Below are 20,248 nucleotides of genomic sequence, written 5' to 3'. Positions count from 1 at the left end.
CTGCCTTCTGGAATCTCTATCACTTTATCAATATGTAGCCATGTCTCAATATATAATAAGTCTGAAGTTGCAGTGGGTGACCAAAGATAACAGTTTATTCACAGAATAAACATAATGAATATAATGCTTGGTATAAAATGAGATACAATTAAGAGTCATTTGGGAATATCCCCAGGTGATTGATCAGATTATATTTGATTAATTTAAAGACCTTCATGAGTTTGATATACATTGATAGGAATTACTTGAATTCTGTTAGATTGCTTATGAATCCCGAGTGGGATGCATTGGACATTCACATATTTAGTAATTGTTTTCTGTTGCTTAATTCTAGTTCCCTGTCTATACAAACCAGTTAGGAACTGCACTGTCACCGTTATGCTATAAATAGCCTCCATGGTATGGGAGGGCAGTGACAAAGGCAAATACATGAGGTCATACACATTACTGGCTTACATCATTCTTCTAATATACCTTTTTAGCACCATCTATCGGGATATCTGTAAATTGCACTGGCTTTTGGGTATTTATTGCATCCATTTAAAATGGACTTGTTATCCATCTTGAGGCATGCAAAATGGTGGATTTTGGCTTCCGTCAATCCTGCCAGGCCTACCCTCTTGGCTTTTAAGGGCTGCCAGAGCCAAGCCAGATTCTTATTAACCGTTTCGCTTCAACCCTCTCTGGCAGCCTATTCCATAGCTGGTCATGGTCAGATTTTAAATAGTTTAAGACATCTGAAAATACAAAATGACGGCTGTGGATTAATTAAGGGGTAGGCTATTTGAGTATAAAGTGCATCATGCTCTAGTCTACAAAGTGAGCTGACTAGTAGACTGCACAAGCACATTCATTTGGAATTCACATATTGGTTCACATCATGTCGCATAGATGTGAATTCTCATTTAAATTACCTAATCATCTTCATAAGCCCAGCAGTATTTTTACAAAAACAACTTCATCTTTAAAGCACCTGAGCATTTAAGCAAAGTAGGCCTATATATCAAACTGCCCTTAGTTGGCATATGGGTCTGAAAGTATCACAGATCCAATAGGCTATCAACTGAATAGAGAAATTCTGTATGTAAATATTGCTTTGAAATACCCAATACAGAGATCCTCTGGAAAAACAGAAATTACAATACGGTGATTAAAGTTATATGAGACTTCTTGATGCCATGTGTCCACCCTGTATGTTGGGCCCAAATTGCCTAAATATTATGTCCACCTGCTTTTGTAGATATCGCTATCTCATGTTTTACCCCTTATAGAGGCCAGTAGGTTTATGATGTTATGGTCAGTCATACATTACATACACATTCCAGCCTGAAAACTTTGTAGATTTGTTGGGGTAATCGTCTTTTCCTGACTTGAACATCTGACTAGACCTAATTGGTATGCTCTAATGTCAGAACTGCAGAACTTTCTTAAAGAATGTATTGCAGTTCATATGCATGAATGCAGTATTTTAGCATGAACAATTACATTGCCATTCAGTGTATTGCATCTTAGCCTACTGCAGAAATTCAGTATTTTGAACAGGAAAAATATTAACCTAAACTTTAAAAGCTTACATTTCCTACCTGTTCTAAATATTGCTGTCATCACGCCAATACCTCCAACTTTTTTTCTCCAACAAAAATTTACCTGGCAGCCATAGTGACCTAAGGTCATAGCAGAGCACGTGGCTGTAAAGCAAGATGACTTGTGAGATAAAAAAGTAAGGAAATCTACTCTTTATTCTTTGTGTTGACATGTGTCTTCTTACATGTCATTATCATGAGTTGTAGTTTTGTGTATTTAAATAATTATAATGAATTTGTATCAGTTTTATATTTAATTTGGTGTGTATTGTAGCTAGCTGCTAGTGTTTTTGTTAAGTTTTTTTGCAAAATGGGAAAAACGTCATCGCCAGATTGTCTCAGACAAGTTGATGAAGTTACAATGTCTTCATGTCATGAAGTTATTCCTCACAAAGAACAGATAAGTTGGTACATACCAATTACTCATGGTACATACAACCGTATTTTACAAAATTCCAAAAGATCTGGAGAAAGTGAGAGAACAACTTATAGATCTACATCGCTGACACTGTCATCAGGTGACACAGATGTCTTTGTGTGCCTATTATACACATAACAATTGTTCTGGCTCATCCGCAACTTAGGAGTGAAAAGATCAATATTACCACTTCATGATATCTGCATAACGCTGGGAGACGTGCTCACACAGTGTCTCCCAGCAATACATGTGCTGACTGGGTGCGATACAACCAGCAAAATATCAACCAAACTTGCAGCTCTGTCCACAAACCAGACAACTCTTTTCTGATTCTCAATGTCAACTGTCCACAGCTAACAGTGCAACACAAATGGCAGAAACATTCTTGGTCAAATGTCTCAAACCATCAACGGACATGGAGACATTTGACGACCTGCGCATTGTTGTGTTCGATAGTAATGCCCTTAAGATGGACTTTGAGAGGGCCGCTTGCACCTCAACTAATGCAAGAAAACATATATAAAGAGCCTATTCAACAGCAGCTTTGGGTCCAAACACCATTTACAGACACCACCTTGACCTTAAATGCAGATGGTTTTGTAATAAAGGGCAGTTTATTGGTCCCTGAGATTGTAATCTCAAAACCTGAAGGTTTACCAGATCCCTGCTCGTGTGGCAAATGTGCACACAAGAATGAGTGTCCCTGTCGGGTAGCTGGTATCCGTTGTTGGAAGTACTGCAAATGCAAGGGAGGACGATAGTTGTAAAAATCCTATCACTGAATGGGGTCTCATCATCGTCCCCATACCTAGACTCTGTTGTGAAAGTTTTACCTTGCAACACAGGGAATAAACCTGTTGTTTTGTATTTTTCACTTTAACGTTCCAATGATAATAGCAAGGTTGGATATAAACATACTTTTTGCCCCCAGGCAACATTGTACCATTGCGGAATGAAAATCAATATTTACAGATATGAAGTTATAATAATACAAATTATCATAGGAAATCATCTAAATCACTGTTATGTACTAGCTAAAAGCTCCATAAATCTCCCAAAACATTCTCCGGTACAGTATGCATACACACACAACCACACACACATATCCATGAGTTTGCACACTTACACCCATGCATACTCATGTATGCGCACTGATGCACACTCATGCAAGTTACCTGCACCTGACTTTCTGAAAGTTTAGTAAGCAATTTGTCTCAAAAGAGAAACACAGGGGGTAGGCCTATAGCAAATAGAGGGATCAGTCAGGCCTCAAACTTGGGGCTACTGTACAAGGTAGCAAGTCTGCAGCTTCACAGAGCCGTGGATGTTCACATCAAAAAGCCATGGATGTTGGTATGATAGTCAGGGCACATACTCAACCATAGTGATGGCATTCTATAAAACTTCATGAAGCACACTCATGCACTTCACATATACAGATGCTTCTAGAATATTTGGTATAGCCATATGCAAGTCCGTTATGGTTCAATGTTGCCTTAGGGCAACATGCAGTTTTTTGTAATTTCCTATGACACCTACATTAATATGTTATGAAAGGTTGTTGATAATGATAATACACCGGTAAATGTATACCTGATAGTCACAGTTGATAAAAATAAAAGATTCCTAGGATTAACTTTTGAAATTCCATAGAAAATGCTTACTGGAAAAGTGTGGTACTGATACAAAAAATGCAATTACTTAAAAAATATACCAATTAGATACAAATCCAAATGGTCTCATGTCAAAGACAACCTATTTGAGGAATACATGAAAGATTAAACGATAACAATTTAAAATGACCAAGATATTGCAAAAAAACAACCGCTGGGGTCATTTTTGACCCCACTTATGCATCCCTTGTTTGTATACAATTCATTTTCCATTTAATACAGCACAAAACACAATTAAAAATATCAAACCAGAATTCGTACACATACACTACATGGTCATTGTAAACATTGTGATCACGAGAGTTCAAGGGTACAGTTGAGTACTGGGTGCTAGACAGGAAAGCACAAACATGTAGAAGAACGTTGAGTCCGCACACCAGAATCTGCTCCGTATAGCGTTTTTTTTTATGTGAGTTTCGGGCCCAGAAACCTCACATGTGGTGATATAAACATTGTGATCACCTCATAAAATCTGTACCTTCAAGAATTTATATGTATGCATATTTAGAGATATTGCCTCATTTGCATAATTTATTTTATTTTTTAGGCAAAGTGGGGGAGACCGGGGACAGTTGCAACAGGGGATGGTTGCAACATGTCAATTTTCTCCAATCAGAAACAAGGTAGAGTGATGACACTCACACTGCATATGCTCAGTTGGATGCCCCCCCTAGCAGAGAAAAAGCAAGGAGATTCCTGAACTGCTCCAGGATTTATTGTAAAAAAACTGTTTTTTAGGTATGAAAGTATTTATTTTCTTGAGCTTTGTTTCTGTTAAACTGCTGTCACTGTTTTTGTGATTCAGCTCAAACTTATATGATTTAAATGAGTGATATGTTAACTTTAAGCTACTATGGTTAACATGTGTCAAGGTCCCCTTGTTTAGCTAGCACATGAGGTTTTATCATGGCTGACAGGAAAGGGGACAGTTGCAACAACCCCATACAGTCCCGTACAATGCATAAATATGATCATATAAAATATATATTTTAAAAACATGTTTTACATGACAATAGTCTAAATAAAAGTGAATTGCCTCCCAAATTGTTCCATTCTTCCTATGTCACTAATATCAATTTCAATATTTGACATCTGCACATAAGGCCTACTCATCTAGACAAATCTATAATTGTCATCTAATCAAAGCTGGTGAATAAATAACACTGTAATATTATTATAACTTACATAACTTGTATTTACATACAAAAATAATAATTTTGCTGCACTGACATATATTGTAATATATTGTATTTTTAACATGTTGCAACCATCCCCAAACAATGTTGCAACTGTCCCCGGGCCCGGGGTCAGTTGCAACAACTGACTCCTTACATTCAAATGCAAATTGTGAAAAATTTAGATTCTGTAATTATCTTTAAATGGTTTAGACTATTAACAGACATATGTAAGTGTATTGTATAAAAAATTGGTTTGTCTAATCCAAACCGTCTCTGAGTAACAGAGCCAAATGCAAAAAAGTGTTGCAACTGTCCCCGGTCTCCCCTAATACAAAAAGTATTTCTCTTAATAAGATTCATCTGGTAGAAATGTATGGAGATATCTATAAAGGGAAAAAAAGTCCCATTCACCTGTAGTGTGATAATAGTGTCATCTGTTGTGGTAATTTTCAGGACTTTCGTGCCGGGTAGAGATTTTGGCACACATCCCACGTTGTTCAATTGGGTCCTAATAGTCTATAACATTTGAGATATTCTCCGCTTAATGAAGCGCATACAAATCTTATGACCTAGACTGAGAGGCACATATTTAGCCTACACCCACAAAAAGATCTAATGATGATTAGTTAGTTAGTTAGTCAAATAAGTGTTTCTCCATTGACAAACAGTGAAGTTTTGGACATGGTATATTGCGTTGCACAATCTTAACTTCACACGAAGAAGCTTTAATAATGATGTTAATTAGAGGTCTAATGTAAAACAAATGGCACTGAACTGACTGAACTATTACAGCTCAAATTCTATCAAATGCATATAGCCACGTTTATTTGGATAACTATCGTCTAACAAAGTGTGGTATGACTTTTTTCTCTCTCCAAACGATGGGCTATAGGATTACTAAAGGTTTTGGTAGGCATCGTGCGTGCAGGAGTGGGTTATTTCATTCCATCCACCGCTGTGCAGAATTGCAGAGGTGACCGGGGCGGTGTGTCAGTGCGCGGATATGGCTGGTGCATGTTTAAGTTTCGCGTGGACTCTTTTGGATTACAAAACGGTGAAGTTTGTCATCGCTAAAAACAAAAAGATTGGGATTTTGTTCAGACTCATTCAGTTGTCAGTCATTGGTTATCTTATTGGGTAAGTGTTCATGGCTTGAGTTGAAGCATGGCATTTCTGTTTTTCTTTCAATGTTGTCGCAGGCTGTGTTGTAAAGTGACCATAATTGTAACCTAACATTTTGTCAAAAAGACAAGACAAAAATAATAATCGTAATAAATGAGCGAAAAGCGAAAGCGAAATGTAGAGTTGAAATTCAAGACCTAAAGCAGCGTAGGCTATCCATATGACTGAAATAACTCGATCAGCTATGCAGTCTATTAATAGGAGAACTTGGCTTACCGCACAACTTTCAACAATTAAAAGCAGGTTTAACATGATAGCCTATTCCCCCCATTTTGTGAATCTGTAAGTTTAACATGATATTTGGACACACTCAGCCCTTTGAAGTTCTATGTCATTTCATTTTAACCTAGCCTACATTTATGGACCAATATATGCGATTAGGAGGTAGATTTATTGGCCGATAGAAATAAGAAATCTATGCATGCATTATCTTCTCATAAACGTGGGTGGTAGACTAGGCTAGATCTTCTTTTATTCGTTGTTAATGCTGGATCAGAGAATGTTTATGACTGCTTCAGCTCAGCATACGAAATAAAAGTCCCCAATCTTTCTGTGTTCAAGAGCTAGGCTAAAGGGACACTCAGACATCATTACTCTGAAATCCACGATGAAGTTAGGCTCAATGTTCCATAGGCTCATGTTTATCGGGGTGTAAGAAATTAATCCAATCATACCAGTCTGCTTATTTTTTAAATACTTAAAAGTGTAGCAGTAGTTAATGTTAGCCAAAGTGTTTACTCAATGAAGATGAAAGATGAAAGCTGGAATAAAAGTTAGTAACCTTATCCTTTCCTGGTGTGCTTTGCATTGTGCAGTTGGGTCTTCCTGTGGAAAAAAGGCTACCAGGAGAAAGAAGAAGCAATTCAGAGTTCTGTGATGACAAAATTAAAAGGAGTGACCCTGATCAACTCCACATCAGGGTCACAGATCTGGGGACCAGAGGATTATGTCATCCCCCCACAGGTAGGCCTACATTTTACAGAATAACAAATTGTCAATACAACACAAATATGTCAGTGACGAGTCCTAATCACTATCAAAATACTGAATACTTAAATCAGTACAAAATTGTACTGACGGGCCTATCCTTAAGATTCAGTGAGATCCACCTTTGCTCAACAGTCTTTTTTGAAGAATATTGATGAGAAGTGGAGAATCAAAGGCAACTACATTGAGCTTTTACCATGATGTGGGCAACATGAGAGATCATGGTCTGCCCTGATGAGTGATGCTACTGTAGCTCACTCCATCCTGGTGTTCATATCAGCTTCCCCTAGGACAGGGGTTCCCAACCTTTTTTGGCAGGTGACCCTATTTTGATGTCACAAAACATTGGCGACTCCAATCATTCACATGTTGCGCGCTTGGTTGTTTTGCTACTTTGTTTCGAACATTGATCAAGCATAATTCTGTCAATCAAACATCTCATGCAGGCTGTCTAAGTTTATTTTTACTTAGCGTGATTATAATGAAGGATCCATTACTTAACTTGGATATCATGGGGTTTTTACATTTTTTTAAATGTATTGTACTGTATGTATACATTAATGTAATCTACTGGTCAATTGTAAGATACCCAGTGACCCCATTTGAATTTCAGGCGACCCCAAGGTTGGGAAACGATGCCATAGGATTAGGATTATAGTCTAAAATCTCCGCTGCAAAGGACTTGGTCTGAAAGATTTTCTGATGTTAGTCACAGATATGTGAGGATGGTTGGTGAAAGATTTGTTAATTATGTAAATTACATTTCTTGTTGGCAAAGTACATTATGGTCAATGGGACAGACCTCAATGCTTATGGGAAATAAAAAAATGTAGTAGAATATCCGTACACTTTGGTTCAAGTAAAAAGATGTTTGTTTTAGTTTGAAGGCCATATTTTAAACTGGTGTGTGCAATTATTCACATCTTAATACCCTGTTTTGTTGTTGATTGTGTTTTTGATGGTAACGGCTTGGTTGTTGATAGGCCTCAGTGGGAAATCCCCTACCTATAGCAGAATAAATGTAACACCTCTCCTGTGTATATTTGTAGCAGTACTCATATGCACTGATGTTATGTTATGGCTGGGGATGCACATACATATTATGTTATAACACATCCATTTAGACCCAGAGGGTTGAACATTTGTAATGCATCATTCAAAATATTCATCTCATAATAAATTATTTATATGTGTTATTAAATATATAGAGATTAAATTGGCTGTGGTAGCACTAGCACATCAGTATGATGATTCAGATGTACAGTATTTTCCATGGTGTCGCCTTATTGACCTTTTGTCCCTTCTAGACTGCAGGTGCTTTTACACACAGGCACCATATCACATGCATGATGATATTGCTTGCACTATATGTTATAAATACCACAGTATCAAATGTGTCTCCCTGATCTTGGATGTCTAAAGAAAGACGCTTTATGTTATTTTTTTTCACTCGTGGAATTATGCATGTGAAATGCAATCAATATCGAAATAGATGCCTCTATATTTTGGTGCAATCATTTTAAATGAACCAAACCTGATGCACTTTTCTTCACAGGGTGAACGAGTATTCTTCATTGTGACCAATTACATAGAAACGCCAAACCAGAGATTGGGTGTCTGCCCTGAGGTACACAATACCTAGCTTGGTATTACTCATATAATTATTTGTAAATACACTCAGTAGTCAAAGAGATATTTTGAAGGCAAAATTAATGTAACTGCTTATCTACAACATTTTTTTTAAATTAAAGGTGAAGGTGTGCAAAAATACTTAAATGGATATATAGATATATACTTATATTAGATAGATATCTAAGTATAGAATACTTTGAAGATAGTGTACCATTTCTGTACATGTACATGTAGCATGTTTCCTTTAATGTTTTAGAGTTATAAAGTACCAGATGGGCAGTGTGAGCAGGATGAAGATTGTCCTGAAGGGGAAATTGTTGTTGCTGGCCATGGTAAGACACTCACTTGAAATATGCAGCCATGGTCATATATGATATATTGTTGATGAGATTCTCTGAAAGAAACAAGAGGTTTGATATGAATTCATAGCATTGGACCTGTTGACCTAGTCACTGCAACTTGTGGCACCCAAGGGAAAAGTCCTGGGAAGTATAGCAATTATATTGTTTTTGAATTTTGAAGGTTGAATTTCAGACTTTTGTCCTGAGTTGTACATTTACATTATTCATTACTCACTTTTATCCAAAGTGATGTATATATATTACAAGAGTCATTGTCCCAGGAGAAACTCGGGGTTAGGTGCCTTGCGTTAAGTTAAGGGCACAACGAAAGCCATGAACCCACAACTTTTCAGACTACATGCTAGCCCATCCCAGCTCCTTAACCACTATGCTAGCACCACCCACCCACCAGCCTTTCTTCCTCTGGCTGTTAAACATGTAGTTCATAACTCAAGCCAGATGAAACCTTTATTCACTAATTAATAATGCATAAAACAGGAAAGCAGACTTTCAACACAGAAAATGTGTATGTACTTATGACTATCCATGTGTTTATAGTAGGGCTGTCAATCGATTAAAAAAATGAATTGAATTAATTACATACTCTGTGATTAATTAATCTAAATTAATTGCATATATCATTTTTGCTGTGAAAGTATTTGAAATATTTAAATGAATCATTGAATAATCAGCATTAGTGACATTAAAGTTCAAAAACTCTTTTATTATTATTTTTACTGTTCAAATAATGGCCATAATAATCTATGATATGACCTAATATGCTGAGGAAATAAATTCAAAAGTGTTTCGGGAAGACGTTTTTTTTTTTTCACATACAAGGCATTTCAGGCCACAGATATAACCTAGGGGACACAATGAAAATAAATTAACACTCCTCTCAATGTCAACACTATTTCATTGCATTGATGTGCGACTTTAGAGTTGACGAACTCTTTAGATTTTTATCAACACCATCAGGCCGTTTTTTTAAAGTAAATGTTCCAATCAATGATCTAGGCAGCACATTTTCTTCTCTTTCCTTCATTTTACAGTCTAATGGTTACTGACTAGAACGGCTCGGGGTCAAAGGTCATACGGAATCGATTAATCTGTGCTATTTTTTTAATCAGTTATTTTTTCTCAAATTAATTAATCGAAATTAATCAGTTATTTTGACAGCCCTAGTTTATAGTGAGTGTGAAACGTTCATGTTAGTAGTTGTGATAGAATAGCCAACCGCATGTTACTGGTAACAGATTATGTGCAATAAATGGTTCTGTGTCAGTTAAACCACAAGAAGAGCAAGCAGAAACCCAGACTAAGTTGTTTGTTGGTTTTATCCCAACAGGTGTAAAGAAGGGACGCTGCATAAACACCACTGGTACCTGTGAGATCCAAGGCTGGTGTCCTGTGGAGAGTAGTTACAAACCCACGTGAGCAAGCGAGAGAGTGAGAGAGAGAGAAAGAGAACGAGAGAGAGAGAGATAATTTCTGACTTTGTTCATTTTGTTAACACTGCTAGTGCTGAGACACTGCTTTTCATTTGCCGCCTTCCACAATTTATCAGCTTAAAAAAGATACCGGTATTATTTATTTTTCTTGAACAGAGAGGCCTTGCTGGGAAGAGCTGAAAACTTCACAGTCTACATTAAGAACTTCATCCGGTTTCCTAAATTTGAATTCTCTAAGTGAGTTTGTTCTCAAGGATGTGTTTGGGTTTTATAGAGGTCTGCAAAGGCTCACCATAAGTTTTAGGATTCTTGGCTCAAACGTGCCCTGCTTTTCTTGACACGTTGACAGCTCACACCATTTCTGCATTCGGTCAGAGTTGGTTTGTCAGACTACAAGGCCTGTCTTCCAAGAGATCTATGACAGCAAACTTGTGCTGCCCATGACAGGTGGCAGCAGGAATGGCTCAAGTTCTCAGATTTCAGCATGGCTGTTGTTTGACTTAACCAACTGGGACCATGGCTCAAGGTTGCCTCAGCCTAGACAAATACAAAGATTGAGCCTTGTACATTGCTTATGAATACTGCTTATATGGAGTTAATGGAGCATGGGGGAGTAAAAGAGCAGTTAGTGAACTCCCTTCAGGCAATGTAACCTGAAAAATCATATACACTGTGTATGTGGTGTTCAGTGACAAGGATATTTTTTATCCCCCATTCCCTGCCCTTCTAGGTCTAATATCCTGGATACTGGGAATGACTCGTATCTTAAAAAGTGTATGTATGATGAGGATGAAAATCCTTACTGCCCCATTTTTCGTCTTGGTGACCTTGTGAGTCGTACAGGATACAGCTTTGAGGAAATGGCTGTGTTGGTAAGTCCTGGCTTGATTTGATTTAATGGGAGGATCATTTTCTGCCTCAGGACATAATAGTCTATAAATGATTTTCACACACCACCACCCAGAGAAACCTAATGGTGCTCTCATGAAACATGGATAGTATCAGGTTCATTGTCAATTCAGATTTTTCTTCCTCTGGCTGTTAAACATTTAGCTGAACTCAAGCCAGATGAAACCATTTTACACTAAATAATAATGCACAAAACAAGAAATCAGACCTAGAAAACATGGTTGTACTTGTAGTATCCATGTAGTGAGTGTGAAACGTTCATATGCCAGTAACTGCTGTGTCTGTTTGCTGCCTGTTATTTCAGGGGGGGTCAATCGGAGTTGCAATTGATTGGAACTGTGATCTTGACAAAGATTATTCGCTATGCAACCCTCGTTACAGCTTTACTCGCCTGGATGGTCATACAAATAGCAATGCCACATCAGGTTACAATTTCAGGTATTGAGAAGCATACAATCTTTCCAGTATTGCATGCAATTAACTCCAAAAACTGCTGAGACAAAGTGATGTTTCTAGATATACCCAGTATTACAAAGATGAAAGCGGGGAAACCTATCGTACCCTGTACAAAGTATTTGGGATCCGGATTGACATCATGATTAATGGAAAGGTATGGTGAAGCTCACATGTTACTTTGTTTTTATCAGCTTTCTGAGTTTGTGGGTTAGGATGTTTCAGTTAACATTGCTCTTTCTTCAATAGGCAGGAAAGTTTAACATTATTCCAACCATCATAAATATTGGATCAGGCCTGGCCTTAATGGGAGCTGTGAGTATTTCAATGAAATATTATTGTTTCACATTGAAATCATACATTAGTATTTTACTAGTGAATTAGTATATAATTTTTTCATTACTGGGCATTGCAGTTTGATAAATGTGCTACCCCCAAGTGGCACTATTGTTTCATTGTGGTTTAGCTCTTGTGGATGTCTGTCCTGTTATTCTGTTTGTATGTTTTCATATGCACATAGATAGCATAGTACAGTAATGATCAAATCTGTCTCATGTTCCTTGTGTAACAATTGTGGTTTACTCTCCTGTGAAAATATATGCATTTATTCCTTATTTCTAGGGAGTGTTTCTTTGTGACATGATCTTAGTGTACCTGATGCCGAACAGCTCATTCTACCGTGAAAAGAAATTCGAAATTGACAAGTAAGGGGTTCAGGAATACTAAAATGTAGTTATTTGACGTATTTGCTGTCAGATATTAAAAGACATTCTAGGTAAAAGAGAACAGGCATCCCACCTGGAAATTACTAATTTTAACTGTAGGCTATCACCAAAGAGTTGTGTTTGATTGAGAGCATTTAAGAATGCAATAAGATGTCTCAAACATAAATAATTCAGATCTTTAGGTCTAGAGGCATTTTTTTATGACAAAATATGTACCTATATGAACCCAAACTGACAAATATGCAGAATGTCCCAGTCTGTATTTTTTACTGATACTAATGGCTATTTCCTGCACTTTAGGGGTCGGGGACACAAGAAGCACCGAGATAATAAAGACCACAGGGATCATAAAGACCACAGGGATCATAAAGACCACAAGGATCATAAGGATCACAAAGATCGTAAATCTGCGCATCACCGAGAGCGACGGCACCGAAAGCGGCCGGCAGAACAGCAGAAGCTGACTGCCGTCACAACCCAAAATTAGCCTTCCGCCTGACCAGAAACATGGAGAAGGTGAGGGATTTTCTATGAGGCAGAGAGAGCAGTATTCTACAGGGGCAATCTCCAAGACAGATTTCCACATAAAGGTTCACTGGGAGATCATTTGAATTTGAGACAAATTCATGTGAGTGAAATGTAAGTGATATCCTGGAAATTGCTTGAATTATTTTTGTGAACAGCTTCATAAAAAAAGGCAATGAGTAACATCTATCTGTCTGTCTCTGTAGCAGTCAGTGCTTGCTTTAGAAGTCATTTGCTGCTTCAAACGACTACTTTTACTAAAGTGCTGGCGTGTCTTCCCATTTAGTCACAACAAGATGGCCTGAGTTGTATTCAGAATAATCTGTTTACAATAAATATGGCATTAGTGTACAGACACAGTCTGGTGTGTTATAATGCAATCATGGGAGTGGAACCCAAATATTAGAGGTGGGAAGATAAAAAATCGATAAAACAGTTGTTCAAACAAAATGTTCACAAGATGACATTCGGGTCTAGTAGGATGTTTTCAGATATTTTGAATAGCAGTTGGGTGCAGTTTGGCCTCATTGTGCAGTTAAAAAAAAACGTTATTATTGTTACAATAATAATATACATTATTTTTAATGTTAACATTATGTCATTAAAACATTTTAATTCACCTAGCTTCTTCCTCTATTGACAATGAAGATGAAATATATGGCAAGCTTGTACAAGTCTTCACACAGGCCAGGTATTCCCTTACAGAAATGTCAGGTTTCTGGTGAAGTTGCCGCAAATTTGCGGCAAGGTCATATTGGTCATATTGGTCAGGTTTCTGGCAAACAGTTGCGGTTAACTTTTGGTAATGTTGCAGCAAATTTGCAGCAATGTCATTATGCAAAATAGGTTTGTCACCAGAAGTTCACTGGAAGTTTGCCATCATTGGCGAACACATTTGCCACTAGTGTATTGTTGCCAGAACTTTGCTGGAAGTTTGCCTCTAGCGGCCAACACTGGCAAACTTCTGGCTATATTTTCTAGTGAACTCATTTGTTCCCCACAAATCACCCACAAGTTTGCTGCAAATCTGCCGCAAACATTTAATTTTTGTAAGGGTTGCCTGTGTGACTTGGTAATCAGACTGTGAAATGGAATGCTCGGGCCAGTCGAAAATGTGTTTTACAATGTTATGTTGGTGCGTCATGTTCAGTTGAACAATGTATTTCCAGTTGTAATTTCTAGCAGACATTGTTAACTCTTGTAGGTTAAGTTTAATTTATGAAGTTGTATAAGAGGAGAGACATGTTTTTGTCACGTGTTTGTCAGGTCATAATTTAATGTTTACAGTGGGTGGTTTTTTGTACCGTCTTCGATGGAACAGAGCTATTGTGGAGCAAAACATATGTAATATAAATCCATATTTAAATATATTGTTTCATAATCTGGTTGAGAATAATTGCATGTACAATGCCCTCATAAAACATAAATAAAATATTAAATACATGTTTACTTATGCAAGAGGGCTAATGAACCTACAAATGAGCTGTATCAAATTTCTGTTAACAATTTTCAAAAAGCCAGGCTGATGCCAGTCATTTCAGCCCACAAAATCTGCAACGTGGTTTAAAGATCATTCAAAAATGTGTCCTCCACAAAAGTTGAATACATCACACAACAAATATATTTTGTTCTAGTGTCTGTATTTTTACCAATAGTTTGTGTGATGATATGTTAGGTTAAACTACCATAATCATATTAGCAAAGGGCAGGAATTACTGAATTATTTTATTTTTCATTTTATTTTGTACTGATAAACAATGTGTCTTTCATACATATTGCTAATTGAGGTGGTTCACATTTGTAACCAACACATGTATGAACCAAGAAAAAAACAGACTGTCCTTGTTTCAGTTTACTGAAGCTAGAGACACGTTGTATGTGACTGGGCACCCAAAGTTAACAGGTCTTGACACACACACACAATCAACAATGTACATGTGCATAACTGGTATTACTGTGTTTAATTTAAACCAATGCATGTCTTTAAAATCCAATGTCTTTTAATTGTACATTTTAGAGTTTATTATTATTGGTTAAAAATGGCAACAAAGAGTGGACATTTTAACATGTTTTGATGACATTACTTATTCTAAATCCATTTAAATAAATAACTACACTGGGTGGAATGGTTATATACAACTTACTACTAAACATTGCATGAAAATAATGATGTTGGTACAGGGCTACCCTCCTCAATGTAAGACATCTATGTTAGTGAGCTACAGGAAGGGAATAAAGTGACCTGCACATTCTACTTGAAACCATATGGTAGGACTAAACTATGTAGTGGGTCACTTATAATTAACTATATTTCATAATTTTTAAAGAGCTGACAAAAATGGATCACTAGCAGGTTCTCTGATTATCAACATTCCTTGAAATAGAGATGGTTGGCGTTTTCCATTTAAATGCACGTTGACATTGTGCACTGTCTAGCAGAAGCAGACTGTATGGTTCCAACAAATGTAAAGTATGAAGCACTGTGTAAGACCAATTACATGTACATTAACCGCCTGTGTTGTGACTAAGGTGAAAGATAATCTTCAGTGCAATAACAGTTCCTTCGAAGATATATTCATCAAAAATGTCTCCGGCATTTAGTGGCTGCTGATCTAAACAACATATGTGGGAAACTAGGCCTAGCATATAGCACATCAACTTAGACATGTTAACAACGTCTCTGTATACCCTTCAGTACACATGAACCATACCATACAGGAAAGTCCAAAACAAGATATAGGTGAAAAGACCCCCAACAAGGCCTCCAGTGAAAAGCAAGCGTCGAGATTTGAAGCACTTATTCCATCGACGACCCGCCTTGAGGATGAGCAGTAGAGAGAGAAGGAAGGATGCGAGTAAGTAGAAGATGAAACCATATAATCCAGTAAGCCCCAAGATTCCCGCTGTGGCCCCGGATAGGGCCGAGACAGACGTCCTACTATAGTCAAGTACAGCAGCGTTGCCCCTCACTGCTACCTCGCTGATGAACTGTGGTCCCTCACGTTTGGCTGCCAATGCGGCGGCCATGATTCTACAGAATCAGTTAAGAATCTAACGATAGGGGAAAACAGAGGCATAAGTCACCGATTAACGTTGGCATCACAATGTGGTTTCAGTCAAAATAAAAAAACAATACATTTTATTTAAGAGAGTACTTCCCACCAAAACGATACACCGTTTTAGATGGCTAACACGACTAGACGAACTGTTAGCTGCTAGCGTTAGCTAACTCAGCATTTTGACGTCTTACCCTGAAAACGATATTTCCTTCAAGGAAACTTCCAAGCGTGACTTAACAAACTTTCCACTGGATGAAAGGATATACGAGTCTCAAGAAAAAAATGGAATGTGATCAATTCTGAATGGGAAATTAATTTTATGAGACAACCAAAGTTAAATCGTTGCGACTATTTGCCTGTTCCTTCAGCTGCCATCTTTGACGCAAAGCATTCTGGGTCGTTGTTAATTCTGTCAGGTCAGAGCTGAGTATGTGCAGAGCTCTCTGGTATGTGAAAATATAGTTCGTAAATGCGCTTAATTTAATAAAATATATAAATAAAAAATAATAAAAACAATATTTAATATATAATTAATAATTGTAGATGCTTGAAATAGCAAAGTTGCAAGAATATTTTTTTGTTTTTACAAAAACAATATATATGACCTTTGACACTACGGTTGCCCCTTAGGGACAATCAGAATACAAATATTTCAGTGTCTGTAATACAGTTACACTACAACTAGCCTACTTCTTAAGAGCACAAAGGTTCGAACCAGAGAGTGTTAAAGCGGAGCTAGTAATCAAGGATCTTTGGTTGAACCATGGACCGTGTACTGTTTATTGTACAATGGAGGGAAGCTAATGTGATATTTTTATAGCCCATCTCAAACCAAAGTTCGAAAGGTAGTGGTTTCGAGCGGTAAACAGGCGTTGCAACCTTGAATATGGCACTTTCCACCTGTACGTCGAACTATATCCTTGGCATCGATTTAGGAACCACGTCTGTGAAAGTTGTATTGCTCGACTCCTTGTCAAGAACTGTCACGGAAACTTACTGTTTGCCAACACGAGCTGACAAGGAAAGCAATGTGACCAATGTGCGTTAAAACAAAAACCTGGCCAGTAGTTGTGTCTTAGCATGGTTCAGAAATGTAATAAACACTTTCTTTTAACTCCTTTCATCCTGCAGGCCAAGGAGCAGGATCCAGAGAGGATAATTAACACCCTCAATCAATGTGTTGCTTCTCTGCCTGGAGAGAAATTGCAGAAAGTCATTGGAATTGGAGTCTCTGGACAAATGCATGGAGTTGTGTTCTGGAGAGCAAAGACAGGTTTTTTTTTTTATCATAGTTTGTGTTTTTCATGCTACCAGATTCATGCACCGTTACATTTGAAAATGCTTTGTAGTACCTTCATTGGTTATTCATAATATTGCACTGTTTCTGAACCTACCCTGTCAGGTTGTGAATGGTTTGGCACCAATAATGTTCGCATGTTCAAGCCCAAAGACACCAGTCAATTAATTACATGGCAGGATAGCCGCTGCAGCAGTGATTTCCTTTCTTCGTTGCCACAGCCAAACTCTCATCTTACCCTTGCCACTGGCTTTGGATGTGCAACTATCTTCTGGTTGCTCAAGCACAAGTAAGTGAAGTGGTTTACTATACTATTAATATTATATTATGATGCTCTTGACATTGCTACCCATGGTCCAACAAGAATGATATGTTTTAGGTCAAACAGAATAGGCCTACCTGTTTGTGTGGTTGGAGTGCTTTACACTTCTGAATGTACATATCCTTGTTGCATCTCAGAGATTGACATTATTTCCATCTGCAGACCTGGATTTCTCTCAGAATTCAATGTGGCTGGAACCATCCATGATTATGTGGTATCGATGTTGTGTGCATCCAAGGACTGTTCCATTTCAGCACAGAATGCTGCCAGCTGGGGTTATTTCAACACCGTCACCCATCAGTGGAACCTTGACATGTGAGGATGTCTTCTATAAGGGAAAAAAACACCAGAGGGAACTTGTCTTCGACAAATGTATGTTCCTCATGCCTTCTCTATATTAATTGATATGCAATCTCGGCACCTCTTTCAGTCTGAGAGAGGCTGGCTTTCCTGTTCATCTGCTCCCTGAGCCTGTTGAGTCTGGGGCCTTTGCTGGACACACCTGCTCTGAATGGCACGGGATCCCTGCTAACACTCCTGTTGGGGTCGCACTTGGAGACCTCCAGTGCAGTGTCTACTCCACTATGACCAATAAGACTGATGCAGGTAGATGTAGATGATGCTGTGTGTGTGTGTGTGTGTGTGTGTGTGTGTGTGTGTGTGTGTGTGTGTGTGTGTGTGTGTGCCCGTGTGTGTCCCTGGAAACATCATAATGTTTGATGGGTTGAATATATAGCATACGCATGAACTAGCATTTCTAATGTTTGTTTTGGAGTGTCACATTTTACCTGCCTTGTGTAGCATCAAAATGAACTTGCTAATCGACTGTCATATTCCTGTGTTTTTTGAATGAAAATCAAATAACCACTAACAACCTCACTAACATACTCCACAGTTCTCAACATTAGCACTTCAGCTCAACTAACCTTTGCCATGCCGGCTGGCTTCGCACCTGACTGTGTGCCTGATGCTCTGTCACCCATCGCCTACTTCCCTTACTTCAGTGGCTCCTATTTGGCAGTGGCGGCCTCTCTGAATGGAGGCAATGTGATGGCGACCTTTGTTGGAATGCTGACCTCCTGGATGAAAGACCTTGGTAAATGCATTAAGTGAAACTATAAGCATGCACTAAGTGATGTTGTGAGATCAGATCAGATCACATACACCATTACACGGTTGAGGGTTTTTATCTCAGGCTCCTTAAGAGGGCCTGTTAGTTGCTGCTGCTGCTGCTGGTGCATTATCATCTCTGGGTTTTAAATGTCATTCATCCAGGGGTTGAGATCAGTGAGACCAGTATCTACCCGCGGCTCATCCAGGCTGCCCAGGACCAGTTAAACACGGACCTGAGGGTCACCCCCACCGTGCTGGGTGAGCGACACGCGGCCACTTCCCTGGGCCAGGTGTCCAACATCTCGCCCTGGAACCTCTCGCTGGGCCATGTGACCCGAGCTCTGTGCCGTGGAATCCTGGACAACCTCGTGAGCATGATGCCTTTGCACACATTGCGGGAGGCAGGAGTGGAGAGGATTGTGGCTAGTGGGAGTGCCCTGGCCCGGAATGAAGTCATTAGGCAGGAGGTTGTGAAAGCCTTCCCACTGCCAGTTGTCTATGGAAAAGATGTAGACTCAGCAGTTGGAGTTGCTATGGTCTGCAGTGACTACTTGAGTAGAAAACGATGAATGGCATGTCTTTCATGTTGAAATGAAGTAGAGTTAAGAAAGTGTATTGCATTCCGTAGTTTTTTGTTTAATGTAGTTTTAATTTGAATGTGATCATTTGCACAAGGATGTCAAAACAATGTTTGCCTAAATTTTTTTCTAGTTAATTTGTGTTTCCTTGACACATTTTAAATTGTTTTTTTCTAAGAAACTAATTTGAATTCAGTTTGCTGTTATTTGTTTTGTAAGATGATAATTGCATAAAATATTTTTATATGAATATACCTTAATTTCACATGTTGACAAACATAATTGTTAGTTGGGCATGTCAATGATGTCTTGATAATCTTAATAGTTTATGTGAATTTTTATATAGCATGTTAATATGGAAGCCCGTTTCCGCCACTTGAAGAAAAAAAAAAGTCGAGAAATAAAGTCGTAATTCTGAGATTTGAAGTCGTAATTACGACTTTCAATCTCATAATTATGACTTTAAATCTCACAATTATGACTTTAAATCTCAAAATTACGACTTTATTTCTCATTATTATGACTTTATATCTCATAATTATGACTTTAAATCTTATAATTATGACTTAAAATCTCATAATTTTGACTTCGTATCTGGCAGTTTTTTTTCTTCAAGTGGCGGAAACGGGCTTCCATATTTTAAAGCAAATTTCTGTATAAACAATGACGGGACAATGTATTGTATTATGTATAATTGTATTACAATATACAGTGTAAAATGCATAAACTGTGTATTCAGTGAATTATGAAAATATGTGTGTTTAAAAATAAAGCCTTGCATAGCAGTATTTCTATTATTTGTAATCAGTGAACAAATGTAAT

At 37.9% G+C, this 20,248-nt stretch overlaps 3 protein-coding genes across 3 annotated transcripts; 2 read left to right on the top strand and 1 right to left on the bottom strand.

Annotated features, from left to right (window-relative positions):
* The first annotated feature begins 6,641 nt into the window (after positions 1-6,641).
* p2rx5 (purinergic receptor P2X, ligand-gated ion channel, 5) lies at positions 6,642-13,500 on the top strand. Its single transcript, XM_076274995.1, has 12 exons — positions 6,642-6,646; positions 6,850-6,997; positions 8,577-8,648; positions 8,910-8,985; positions 10,343-10,427; positions 10,602-10,682; positions 11,176-11,317; positions 11,659-11,792; positions 11,871-11,964; positions 12,057-12,122; positions 12,429-12,511; positions 12,833-13,500. The coding sequence occupies exons 1-12, from the start codon at positions 6,642-6,644 to the stop codon at positions 13,017-13,019; spliced, it is 1,173 nt and encodes a 390-aa protein (XP_076131110.1). The 3' UTR covers positions 13,020-13,500.
* A 1,489-nt stretch (positions 13,501-14,989) lies between these two features.
* emc6 (ER membrane protein complex subunit 6) lies at positions 14,990-16,503 on the bottom strand. The gene is made up of 2 exons (XM_076274527.1): positions 16,308-16,503; positions 14,990-16,108 (listed from the first exon to the last, which is right to left on the bottom strand). The coding sequence occupies exon 2, from the start codon at positions 16,082-16,084 to the stop codon at positions 15,749-15,751; it is 336 nt and encodes a 111-aa protein (XP_076130642.1). The 5' UTR covers positions 16,085-16,108; positions 16,308-16,503; the 3' UTR covers positions 14,990-15,748.
* A 278-nt stretch (positions 16,504-16,781) lies between these two features.
* Positions 16,782-20,198, top strand: shpk (sedoheptulokinase). Its single transcript, XM_076273811.1, has 7 exons — positions 16,782-17,155; positions 17,248-17,389; positions 17,519-17,702; positions 17,898-18,050; positions 18,166-18,341; positions 18,631-18,831; positions 19,011-20,198. The coding sequence occupies exons 1-7, from the start codon at positions 17,003-17,005 to the stop codon at positions 19,415-19,417; spliced, it is 1,416 nt and encodes a 471-aa protein (XP_076129926.1). The 5' UTR covers positions 16,782-17,002; the 3' UTR covers positions 19,418-20,198.
* The last annotated feature ends 50 nt before the right edge of the window (positions 20,199-20,248 follow it).

The sequence above is a fragment of the Alosa pseudoharengus genome, unplaced genomic scaffold (assembly GCF_046254945.1).
Source record: "Alosa pseudoharengus isolate Yale_2024_CS ecotype anadromous, Long Island Sound unplaced genomic scaffold, YU_APseudo_1.1 YU_APseudo_1.1_scf_8, whole genome shotgun sequence".
NCBI lineage: Eukaryota > Metazoa > Chordata > Actinopteri > Clupeiformes > Clupeidae > Alosa > Alosa pseudoharengus.
Note: the sequence above shows the minus strand (reverse complement) of the source record. Positions and strands in the feature narration are given on the sequence as shown.